Source organism: Mauremys mutica, chromosome 6, assembly GCF_020497125.1.
Source record: "Mauremys mutica isolate MM-2020 ecotype Southern chromosome 6, ASM2049712v1, whole genome shotgun sequence".
NCBI lineage: Eukaryota > Metazoa > Chordata > Testudines > Geoemydidae > Mauremys > Mauremys mutica.
Genome location: NC_059077.1, coordinates 24,026,943 through 24,039,554, shown reverse-complemented (window position 1 = coordinate 24,039,554; position 12,612 = coordinate 24,026,943). Strand labels below are relative to the sequence as shown.

The following is a 12,612-nucleotide window of genomic DNA, read 5'->3' as shown; positions in this document are numbered from 1 at the left end:
AATTGCAGACCTTATTCCATTTTCAAATATGTATCAAGAATAGGCTGTAGGAGTGCTGCTTATGAATAGACTAGCTTTTTGCCTTATGATACAAGTATAAGTGTGCATAATTTCACGCTGTGTTGTTTTGACCCTCATTGAATTGCAGTTGTTTTTGTGTAGTGTTCTAAATTATTGATGTACTGGATATATTTTTTAATTGTCTGTTTGAATATCTAGTGAAATAAAATTGCTTGCGTGAAATAAAATGCATTTCTCAATACTACTTGTATGTGCTTTATACATTCAGACTTGCTCTAGAAATGCTTTTGTTACTAATCTTTTTCAGTTAATTTTCTTTCTCCAATTAATAATTGTGAATTGATTTAATTGAGAGTATAACCTTACTTTGTTGTTTTTTAACTTCCTTCCAATAGCAGACTAATATTAAACTTACAGGATTTGTATGTACTCATCACACATTTTAAGAGGGGAAGGATACTTTTTGCAATAGTTTACAAAGGTATTCTGAAAAAGAACAGTGATACATTCGGTTTGTTTTGTTTTTTCCTGCAGCCAAACTCGTTAAACATAGGAATAAATTGTGTTACTTCCCATCTTCATTGGGAAGCTTTATCTTCCACACTATGATCTTTAAGCTTCTGAAGTATGAAGCTTCCCTTGTAGTCCATCCAAAGTGCACTATTAAAGATTGTGATCTGAACCTCCTGCTTTTTGCAGCCCAGCATCTCCCATGATTCTGATGTATAGTAGGCTGCTTCCTTCCTCTCTGCAGTTCCAGAGGCATTGTGATGTAGTCTCTGCTGGCCATGCCCCCTTTTCTGGTTTTTCACCAGAATTTCTACCTCCATGGCAGCATGTAGTGGCTGTTTTGCTTTGCTCCTCACCATTTCCTTTGTCAACTTTACTTTTTCAATTCATTTTTCAAGGAATAACATGCAACTTTATAATGCTTGTTCCTCTTCTCCTCTTCGTCTTCCCTGGGTCAGATAATTGGTAGAATGATTGTTTCAGCCACCCAGATCCACCACTGTAGCAACCTCCTCTCTTGGACTCCTCAAACAATGGCAGAGCATACAAGCAGGAACCTGGCAAAGTTTATGCAGCATCTCCCTATGTGAAACAATATTTACAGGTTCTACAAGAGTAAAATTATGCCCTCCCTGTTCACAACAAGCCAGACTGACATATTGAATATCCCACTTGCCCTGAGGAGCCACAACTCCAATGCAGAAAAGCCCAATCAGGAGCTTCCCAGACTTTCAGGAGGAAAGTATAAGGATTAGGCTGTTAAGACAGTAAGTCCTACAGAAGACCTGGGCTGTAAAGGAAAAAACTCTTAAGCGATCCAAAGTCCCTCCCAGAACTGATGGTCCTCAGCTCCCTGGGGAAAGAGGCAGGACTCCTACACATCTCTTCCTTAGATGTTTCGCAGAATTCTTAAAAAGAGACTGTCTCACAAGCAGTGGAAATGGGACCCAGAAAGTTAGTACGCAGAGGAAGACCTCTCTAGAAGGCTCAAGGCTCTCAATGAAAAGGATCATGAGAGACTGTGCCCTGCCCATAGCATTGCAGGGATCCCTGTAAAACAGGCAAAAAGAGCCAAAACACCCTGGAAGCACAAAAAGGGAAAGAAGATATAAAAAATCTAAGAAATATTTGTACACACTCTCCTCTATTGAGGAGGGAGAATTTCCTGATTCAGACTCTGAGCAGGTCAAGGAGTCAAAAACGAAGGTTTCCTCCTCCTATACTATGTGTAGGAAAATTGTATCTACCATATATATCTAACCAGATGAGATATTAGATGAGATGCCTAAGAGCAAATACCCACCAGTCTAATTCTAGCTTGAGATGGCAGTTCTGCTGTACTCTTCCCTTATAGATGTAATCAGGGATGAATGGGAATACCCTAATGAGGGAAAGAGTGTAAGCAGTCACACACTTAAATACTATAAGATGCAAGAACCAAAAAACGCCATCACAGAAATATTGAATGTTGATGCTGTGGTGGTGGTAAAGGATATGATGATCCCATCAAAGGAGATGGAGGTTAACTTTAGGAGGAATTTTGAGGCTTCCTTGGCCACTGAGAGTATTCCGGGTCACTACCTGCTTTTCAACAGCTGCAGTGTCTTCTACAACATGCACCCTCCAAACCCACCGGTACTCCTGACAGGTCAATCTATTGGGGTGGAGGTGGGGGGGAGCACATTGAATCACAGAAATGTAGAACTGGAAGAGACCTTGAGAAGCCATCAAGTCCAGCCTCTTGTACTAAGGCATTACCGAGTAAACCTAGACCATCCCTGACAGGTGTTTGTCCATCCCATTCTTAAAAACTCCAATGTTGTGGATTCCACAACCTCCTTGGAAGCCTATTCCAATACTTAACTACCCTACTTTTCTTAATCTCTAACCTAAATTTCCCTTGTTGCAGATTAAGCCCATTACTACTTTTCCTGCCTTAGTGAACATGGAGAACAATTGATCATGTCCTCTTTTTACCAACCCTTAACATATTTGAAGATTGTTGCCAAGTTCCCCCATAGTCATCTCTTCTCAAGTGTAATCATGTCTAGTTCTTTAACTTTTCTCCATAAATCAGATTTTCTAAACATTTTATCATTTTTGTTGCTGTACTCTGGACTCTCTCCAATTTGTCCATATCTTTCCTAAATTGTGGTGTCCAGAAGTGGACACAGTATTCTAGCTGAGGCCTTGATAGTGATGAGTAGAGCAGGACAAATACCTCTTGTCTTACATACAAGACTCCTCTTAATGCACCCCAGAACTGTATTAGCTTTTTTGCAGCTGCGTCATATTGATGATGACTTATTCAGTTGGTGATCCACTGTAATCCCCAGATCCTTTTTGGCAGTACTACCATCCCAATGTATTAGTTATTCCCCTTATATTAGTTGTGCATTTGATTGTGCAATTGTGTATTTAATTCCTGGTCAGCTACTGCCAAATTATCACAGTAGAAGTCATGGGACAGCCATCTGTACCCTCTTTCAAATGTAGATGCTTAAATACAATACAATCCCTGCAACTGTTCAACTTAATCAAAGTTTGAAAGTCAAATAAGTGACTCAAATTAGAAAAAGAGCATAATCCTAAGTAAACAGCAACAACCCTGGGACCTGCTTCTGTATTCCCTATGCACCCAAAACTCCCATAGGCTTGGGAGATTTGCCTGAATGAGACTGCTGGAGTTATGTACTGTTTATGTTGTAGTCACAACCTAAGGTCCCAAAATGATCATGGTCTCATTTTACTCGGTGCTATAGAAACACACAAAGATAAGGTCCCTGTCCTAAAGAAATCTCAACAGGCAGCAGTTAATCTGATGAGAAATCACTGAGCCAGCAACTCAACTTTTCTAGCGGCCTTGCCTCAGAGAACAGGACAAGGACCCCATTGTGATTCTGAGAGTTACACTCTGCTCCCCCGGTTTTGCCAGCCTTTTTTTGTGGTGTAGCTTGTTTCTTCCTCTGCACCGCTCTTCTTCATACGAGTAGGATAAGCAGCTGCTTTCCCTCCTTCTGTGCAGTGTTTGCTGTGGGGAGTGCACAGCTGAGCTCACAATTGAGCCCTAAGGGACAGGTTCATCATCATGGCCAGCATCAAACTTCAGAGATCAGTTCACAAACACTGGGGTGCTACAACATTGTGATATACTCACCTCTTGCACGGAAAGCTCAAAATTGGAACACAGGTCATGGCAAGTAAAACAAGGTAAATACTTTTTCATACTGTGTGTCATTGTTGAGTCTGCCTGTTTTGCCTGTTAATCACTGAGACTTCTGTATTTGTTTTGAAATCATTTTGGCTCATTTTTAAGTTGCAGGCTCAGAAGCTACCCTCCATTCAACTGTATATGTCCCCTTTTAACTTCTCAGAAGTCACCTGGGATAGGAAGGATTCGGGTTCCAGTCATGCAGCATTGTTCATGCACTTTCAGAATCCCATTTACCAAAGAAATAGCCTCTCCAGAGAATATCATCCGTCGCTAAGGGCTCAATCCTGCAAGGTCCACTCTGGGTCCAGTCAGCAAAGCACTCACATTCTTCACTTTAAGCCAGATGAGTAGGCCCATTGAAGTCAATGAGAATACCAACATGATTAAAGTTAAGCAAGTCTTTAAGTTCTTTTGATCATAGAATGTCAGGGTTGGAAGGGACCTCAGGAGGTCATCTAGTCCTACCACCTGCTCAAAGCAGGAGCAAACCCCAGGCAGATTTTTGTCCCAGATCCCTAAATGCCCACCTCAAGTATTGAACACACAACCCTGGGTTTAGTAGGCCAGTGTTCAAACCACTGAGCTATCCTTCCCCCTAAAGCTGGAGTGCTCAGCACCTTGTAGGATCAAGCCCTAAGTGATGTCTTAAAAGAAGGAACATAAATTATAAGAGAGTGAATTTAAAACCAAACAAACATGCAGCTAGTTTTGTTTTTTCATCAAATGTTTATTACATTATTCCATTACAGTTAGGTCATACAGAGTGCTTGGATTATCCAGGAAATGTATCATTTCCCTCAGTTTCCTTCAGGCAAGTGAGTCATGTCTGCTAACAGCTGCTTCTCATTTTTGAAATGACGGTGTTAACCAAATATGCAATGTTTCAAATTATGTTTGTTTCTGTTTCCCTGAACTGCGGATCCTGAAGACAGCAGTTCTTACGAGCTTAACACAAAGGTAAATAACCCCCAGGACATACCCTGACAGGAACAACAAAACATCCAGTAAGTATTGCTGATACCAGGACTGCTGAAAGGCATAAGGCTGGAGGTGAGCTCCTCCCCTTGCCTGGAGGACCTGCTCTATCCATCGTCCCAGGCGTTGATCTGGCGGGAGCTGGTGGGAGTGATGAATTGTGCTCAGAGACATCACTGCAGATTTATACCTGTGTGAAGAGATTAAAATGCAGAGACTTGTGGTTATTAAATGATCATAGTTGAAAGCATGGCCAAATGAAGTTCTAAGCTATTGCTCCTGGGCAGGGTTAAATTAAAGCAACCTGGGGCCCTTCATGGCTTCGCTTTGGCTCTCCTTGGGGTGGTAGCTGAATGGGGCAATTCACAGCTCTTGGACCAAGGGGTCATGCCTGTCTGAGTTTGCAGTTATGTTTTGTAGGTTCACTTTTCATCTATAAGGCCATGTCTATGCTAAAAAGTTAGGTAGATCTAGCTACATCGCTTAGGGGTTTGAAAAACTCATGTTCCTGAGTGACGTAGTTAAGCCAACCTAACTCCTGGGGTAGACAGCACTAGGTAGACACAAGCATTCTTCTGTCTTCCTGGAAGAACCACACCCATCGCTGTAGTGAGTGTCTACACTGAACCGCTACAGCAGCAGAGCTGCAGCACTTTTAGTGAAGACATAGCCTTGGCATTAGAAACATAATTTAATGAACAAATTAAATCTGCAATTCTGATCTCATCATGGAACTCCAGGCGTGGGGCCCCAGGCAAAGGTTTGTAATGTCTGTGCCTTAATCTAGACCTGCACAAGGCACTTTAGTCATTGTGAATATATATATATTTATTCTTTTTAACTTTAATGTTAAAAACATGTATAGAAAATCTGATGTAAAGGATCATCATCTAATAACCCACTGACCTCATTTCTCACAACATTTGCTTTCAAAACATGTGATTTTTGAGGCTGTCTTTAACTCTATCCTTGAATGATCCAGTTTTGAAGGGGCATAGATACCCAATAATGCGCAGCGAAAATAATAACCAATATGTGCAATGAAAACAAAACTAAAAGCCCTGAAACTGGGGCACAGCTTTTGAATATCTAAATTGTTCCAGAAACAAATATGTGACACGTAATAACGTCACTGGCTACAGCTGTGTACTATGGGCCCAATCCTGTGAGGTACTGACTCCTAATAACTTCCCATTGACATCAACTGTAGTTTTGGCTGCTCAGAACCTCAAACTTAAATCCATACATATATCTGATATTTTTGGCACTGACTTCAGTGGGAGTGGGAAGGGGCCATAAATCAGCCTTCACCCTGTTCCCATTTAAATCAATGGTAAAATTTCCGGCCTTAAGTACAATAGGAAAATTCAGATCCATAACTTTCTCTTGCTGCAGCTCCATTGGTGGTAGCAAGGGTGGAACCTGTAGTTAGGATTAAAGTACAGAGGAGTCAGTAGAGCAGAGTTTTCCTGTCTTTTCTCCTCCATCTAAGGAAGCAGTGTTTTCCCACAACTCTTCCCCCCTCCTTGGATGGAGAGGTGAGATCTCCCCCATCCTGTTTAGATCTACTTTAATAACTGCCTGTAGGAGTAGACCATATGATGACAAAAGTGCCTGCACCTTGTCTACACTACACTGCTGCTTTTGTTAACAATAGTGGAGAATTGTGGATCCAAACTATGCCAATGTAGACCTCATACCACTGATTTCACAGGGAACAGGATCAAGGCTTAACTACTGACAGGAACATACCTTTTGTCTTCTATAACTTGCTTCATTGTGCGAGTGAATTTGTCAGCTTTCAGCTGGTCTATTCGGAGAGCAATGCCCATATTTTTGGCCTCCACTCAGACCATGTTGTTATGCTGGTCTCCAAAAAGGGGTATTCCCACAACAGGGACCCCATGATAGATAGATTCCATCAAACTTTTCAGTCCCCCGTGGGTAACAAGCAGACGAGCCATAGGATGTCCTGGCCCAAACCAACAAAACATTGTCAGCGGATTAAATTTCACAGTGTTTGTGCAGGATTTAAAAGTAATAATTCTTTTGATTTCTATTCATACATGTGTAGAATGTGTAGCTTTATAACTATTTATTACTTGTAGTATAATAGTGACCAGAGGCCCCAATCAAGATCAGGGCCTTATTGTGCTAGTGTAACATTGATACACCCTGGTCGTTGGTGGGCAGGATTGAACCTGGGACTTCTGGAGCTCAGTGTATGAGTCCCTCCTGCTTGAGCTAAAAGCCTTATGGCCCTTAGCTAAGGCTTTAGAGCAGACTCATTAATCTCTAAGTAGTCTTGGTGCGACTTGATGGGACAGAGCACCACACCCAGGAGGTGTGTGGGTTACACTGGGTACTGTAAAAACACAGTACGAGACAATCCCCTACCTTGAAGAATTAATAATCTAAATAGACAAGACAGTCAAATGGTGGCAGGGGACAGATAGAGGAACAATAATAGATAACTGACCGTTTGGGAAATCTGTCTCTGTAAAACTTGTGAACTCTAGTTAGATTTTTATGAACTTTGTATCATTATGCCTCAGTGAATATTGAATCAGCCCTTTGTCGACAGGGACTGTCACCCACAGATAGAGAGCTGTTACAGGAACATCCAGGCTCATTAATATTTGAATAGGTCTACCTTGGCCATACAGTGAGTTGGCTATAAGGAGTAGCTGAAAGGCAATAAAGTAATTTTTTCCATTCTGGACTTGAGTTGAGAAGTAACCAAAAAATGGATCACCTGAGGGCTCACCTTGGTAACATGATGGGACTTTGAGGCTGACCAGGAGGGTCACCTGACAGAAGGGACAGGAAAGTTATAGAAGGACAAGGTCTATTCAGGGCTAGTTTACACTGGCAGCACTTTAACATGCCTTGTGTGGTTGCAGCGCTCAGTGAGGGGCATAGCTCCCAGCACTGGGAGCACAGCTACCAGCGCTGGGGCACTGTTTACACTGGCGCTTTACAGCGCTGCAACTTGCTGTGCTCAGGGAGGTGTTTTTTCACACCCCTGAGCGAGAAAGTTGCAACGCTGTTAATTGCCAGTGTAGACAAGCCCTTAGTAGTGCACACTCTCACTGACCAGAACAAGAAAACAAGACTCAACAGGAGGAAGGAAAGAGGAGAGAAGGGTCTTGGGACCCTGAAAGGACTGATCAAAACCCAAAAGGGTCTTGGGCAGGTGAGAACACTGAAGGCATGTTTTTTGTGTGCAGGTTTTGTTGTGTTTCTGCCTGGATCTGCAAGTCTGTGTTTTTGTATGAGTAAAACGTAGAGCATGTTTAAGAGCTTACTTTTCAAAGCCTCTGAGTTCCTTGCTTGACTTCTCACATGTCCCCAAATGGGGTAAATTGTAAACTGGAATGTCCATCTGGGTGGAGCTCTAGGGAAGGTGGGTTTCAGCTACTGGAGAGACTTGAGTGCTTCAGCACCGGTCTCGGGGATTTGCTTTATATAATGAAGAAGATCTACCAGCTCCTTGTACTGGATGTTTTATCCTGTTACATGCACTAAGTTGGAGGGAAAGATATTGCAATAGATCTTAGATACTTTCACATGAGCTGATATGTTGTAAGAGTGACCACCTCTGTGAGGGAACTATGCAGATAGAAAGTGTAAATGCGAGTACTGAATGTGTGTGGGGGGTGAGATCCTAATCACAGTTCCAAGTGGAGAACAGACAATTTAAATTGTATATGCACAACCAAACCTGCACTCACATGGATTATCACAGGATACATATGTAACTTTGACAGATCCCAGTTGTCAGCAGGCAGGATCAAACCTGGGATCTCTGAAGCTTAGTGCATGAGCCAAAAACCAGCAGCTGTTAGCTAAGGCTGTAGAGCAGACTCATTTGATCTCTCTCTTTAAATGGTCTTGGTGCCACTGGATGGGACAGAACACCACACCCACAAGGTGTGTGCGTTACACATAGATCTGCTCATTCCCTGTTTAACCCTTCTGAGCCTTACAAGTTATGAGTCTGGTCCTGCTCTCATTGAAGTGAATAGGACTTTTGCCTTTAGCCTAATCCTGCCCTATGAAGGCTATCTGTATCAATGGATATTCCAGTGGAAACCTACGGGGATTCCAATTTGCCTGAATACACAAGCATATTTCAATACCTATTGTCAGGATTTTTTCTAGATTTCAGCTACTGTGTTCTTTACCTAATAGATCATTCTGAGGGATCCAATCTGCAATTTTCACATTAGATGCCAATTTCAGTTCTTGGGCCATTTGGAATGCTGACACCTCCAGATCACTCCTTGGGACAGGTGGGCAAAAGCAGTATTCATCTCCTGTAGTACTTCCAAGAGTGGGATTGAGGATAACATTGAGCCCAATGTCACAATGATAAAACCATCTTCTGAGTTTGCTATAAAGTCTTCAAGCTTCTGCACAAACAAGACACAACCTTCAGATCCTAAAATGAGGTCAATTACATTCAAATACTGTAGCTGCTATCTTTAAATGGCGTTCACTAATTTCACGATCTGATTATAGTTTATCATTTTATAGCATTTTCTATCCAAAAAAATCTCAAAGCACTTGTCAAATTTTTATTACACCTTTAAATGCTCCTACAAGGTAGGGTAACTATCTGTAAAAATGGGTATAACAATAATCTAATCTAAAACAAAGAGGTTAATGTTCAAATTTTCAGCAGTGGCCTCTAATTTGCGTGCCTTAAATTCTATATGTCCCACTTAGACCAACCTAGGACCTGATTTAATAAGGTGCTGTGTATCCACAGCGCACATTGACTTCATCTTCCAATACAAGTTTACTCACTTGAGAGAGTGGTTTGGCAGGCTTGGCTAGTAAACCTCCAATATACACAGTATTTGGAAGAAGCGGACGTGCAAATTCAAAGGAGAAGTCAGTGTTATAAATCCATAGTTCTGCTTTTAAGTAGAGCTCAGCTAAAACAGGTCTGGACCCAGCTGGGAAATGCTCCTTGATGACATTTTCAAATTTTGGTTTGGACTTGATTTTGTACTATGGCTGAAATAAGAGACATTAGACAGTTCTTCAAGCGGCCCCAGAAGTCCATGTGGTCAGCTAGGTTGGAATAAAATACTGGGACATAGGACAGGGGGCTAGGAATCCCAACTTGTGGTCCATTAGCAAAAGTTCCAGGAAACACTGCAACAAAAGGCAGGCCTAGTTTCTCTGCAACCAAGAAGGAGCAGGGATTAAAACCATCAATCACTGTTATGTCAAACTTTTCATCCTTCAATGAATTCAGGGTCTCTGATTCGTTTAGTATGACGTGGCACTGATAGGCCAAGTGGTTCATGAAATCCAAGTAATGGCTGAGATCCTCTCTGGGGAAAGATAAGACCATTTAGTTAAGTACTACAGTTTAAGCCTAAATTTCCACACCGGGCTATATTCACCTGGTGGCTAAGAGTGTAAATCCCTGTGCACGTTATTGTCATTGATAAATCTCTGCCATGCGAATTTAAATAGATAATATCTAACTCTTGTATATCACTTTTTATCAGTAGATCTCCTTTACAAAGGAAATCAGTATCACTAGCCCCATGTTACAAATGATGAAACTTAGGCACAGGGAGAGAAAGTGACTTGCCCAAGATCAGCCAGCAGGCCAATGGTAGAGCCAATAATAGAACCTAGATCTCCTGTCCGGTGTTCTATCCACAAAACACAACGCACCATTATTGGGTTCAGTGTGCAGGCGCTGGGCGGTATTTGGTGGCCTGTGATATACGGGAGGTCAAACTAGATGATCTGTTGGTGCCTTCTGACCTTAAACTCTGACACCAGGGGAAAGAAATGTAAAGAGAAACAACAACAAAAAATCAATGAGACTTAGGCACAGGTCCTCCAATGTATTTAGGTGCCTAACTTCCATTGATTTCAATGGGAGTTAGGTGTCTTAACACCTGGATCTAGGCCTTAGCTCTTTTGAATATCCCACCCATATATCTTCAAGCTGATGCCTACACAGAACTCTTCTTAAAGCTAAAGGGAGTTACAGGCACATATAAGTGGAGACAGCTCCTAATATGATAATTCTGAATAGAGTTGTGGAATTTAATAGGTCAGTAACCTACAGCCATTGTTCCAGATAAACTTTTAGCTCAAGCATCCTTTCTCAACTGTGTCCCATGCAACAACTGTTGTTTATATTCTAATGGCATTTGTATTCTGGTGGCTGAATTTGGGTACCCTTGTGCTCAGCACTGTGCAAACACAGAATTGGAGTCTGTTCTCATTTTGGTTGATTTATGCTACTGCTTAAACTGGATGAAGTTGCAGCAAATTACTATTACTATCACACCAAGCTCTGCAGTTTTGGGGCTTGATCCTGAGGCATAAGTTCTTGGTTGGCATGCTCAAGGGTTCAGTGCAGGCTCTGAGTCAAAAACTGTATCTGCATTTGGGTGCTGGCACAGCCCAGAGATTCCTGCATCATATTCAGCCATCGTGCAACCCAATGCAGATCTGCTGGAACTGGGTGGGGCAGATGAGCCAGGATTCAAAATGAGCCAGATTTTCACACTGCTGAACTGTCCCAGTGACCACTGTTTCCTTTCCTCCTCCCCAGTGCAGGATCAAGCTCTTAATGGTTAGACAGTGCGTTGCCATGTTTGTCAGTTACATTCAAGGATCAAATTATCTGCTGTTGTCAATGGATGAAACTCCACTGCAGTCAATGAAATCACACGCAGAGAAATCGACACTGCGCTTCTGAAATTAGGCTAGTAAAAATGCAGAGCAACTTCACATCTACAAAAGAGAACTGGGATTAACCTTCTACTTTATCAATTTATTTAAAGTGCAGTAAATGTAGAGCTAATTGAATGATGGAAGAAATTGTTTATGAATTATTTAATTTTAAAAAGTCACAATCTGCCAATCTGATTAGCTCCGGGCCTTTGTCCATGACTTGGGCTCCTGGTGCTGACTTTTTACCTTTCAGGGAGGCTCTCGCCCTACCTATGTGAGCGGGAGTATTTTGGCTGATTTGGGGCCATCACAAAGGAGGTGAGCCGTCTGACAGATATGAATTCTCCCAGGTTAGTCAGTGCTGTGTTGACCATTAATTCAGGGGACATAAGTGGTTCATAGGCCTTGAGCTAACCCTCTGTGCAGGGATGAACTCTGGGAAGCAGGGACACAACAACCAGAAATTCTGAACCTTGAAGCAGAGGGTAGAAAATTTCATACAGACTGAAGTAGTTAATTCCGTATCATTTCATGCTTCCTCTGTTTCTTTGTTTTGGTCCTCATTTGGGTTTTAGCCCCACATTTGAACCTTGGCCATAAATCGAGAACTATAATGACCAGCCTGAGTACCACACTGTGAAAAGTTCTTTACTTTGGGGGAGGGAAAAAAAAAGGATGCACAGGGTAGGTCTAATTTTGAAATGAAGAACTTGGTTTTAATGAATAACCTAATTCAGAGCAATTTTATCTTGCAGCAGGTATATCCAGGCATAAACATTGTATTGAACTGTGTGGGTATGTGAGAGAGAGAGATGGAGTCCAGTCACTCAAAAATTCTATTTCTAAAAGCCCTCTTCACTATCCCAACTGTAATAAACAGGAATTTGATATTTTTAGCTATCAAGAATGGCAGAGCTTTTTCCAGACAGTTTAAACTCCTTAAGAAATTATCATCATAATAATGATGATAAAGTAATACCTGCCCTTCAGAAAATCCTCCGTGTAGTCAGCAAACCACTTCTCATATTCCTTGAGGTAGTCCTGGCTAGCAGACCAAGCTGTAATTTGGTAGGTATTGGGCCGCTCATATTTTCACCCTAAAAATACGCATAATTAAAAAATAGACATTTTCCTTAAGCACACCTACATTTAATACAACCTTAATTATTTTTTTG

At 41.7% G+C, this 12,612-nt stretch overlaps 1 protein-coding gene across 1 annotated transcript; it reads right to left on the bottom strand.

Moving 5' to 3' along the window:
- Nucleotides 1–4,451: 4,451 nt before the first annotated feature.
- On the bottom strand, nt 4,452–12,408 carry LOC123372208 (UDP-glucuronosyltransferase 3A2-like). Its single transcript, XM_045020204.1, is given in 6 exon segments — nt 4,452–4,910; nt 6,473–6,692; nt 8,908–8,967; nt 8,970–9,135; nt 9,533–9,718; nt 9,720–12,408. Coding segments are annotated over 6 exon segments (1,278 nt in total). The 5' UTR covers nt 10,089–12,408; the 3' UTR covers nt 4,452–4,633.
- Between the last annotated feature and the right edge of the window lie 204 nt (nt 12,409–12,612).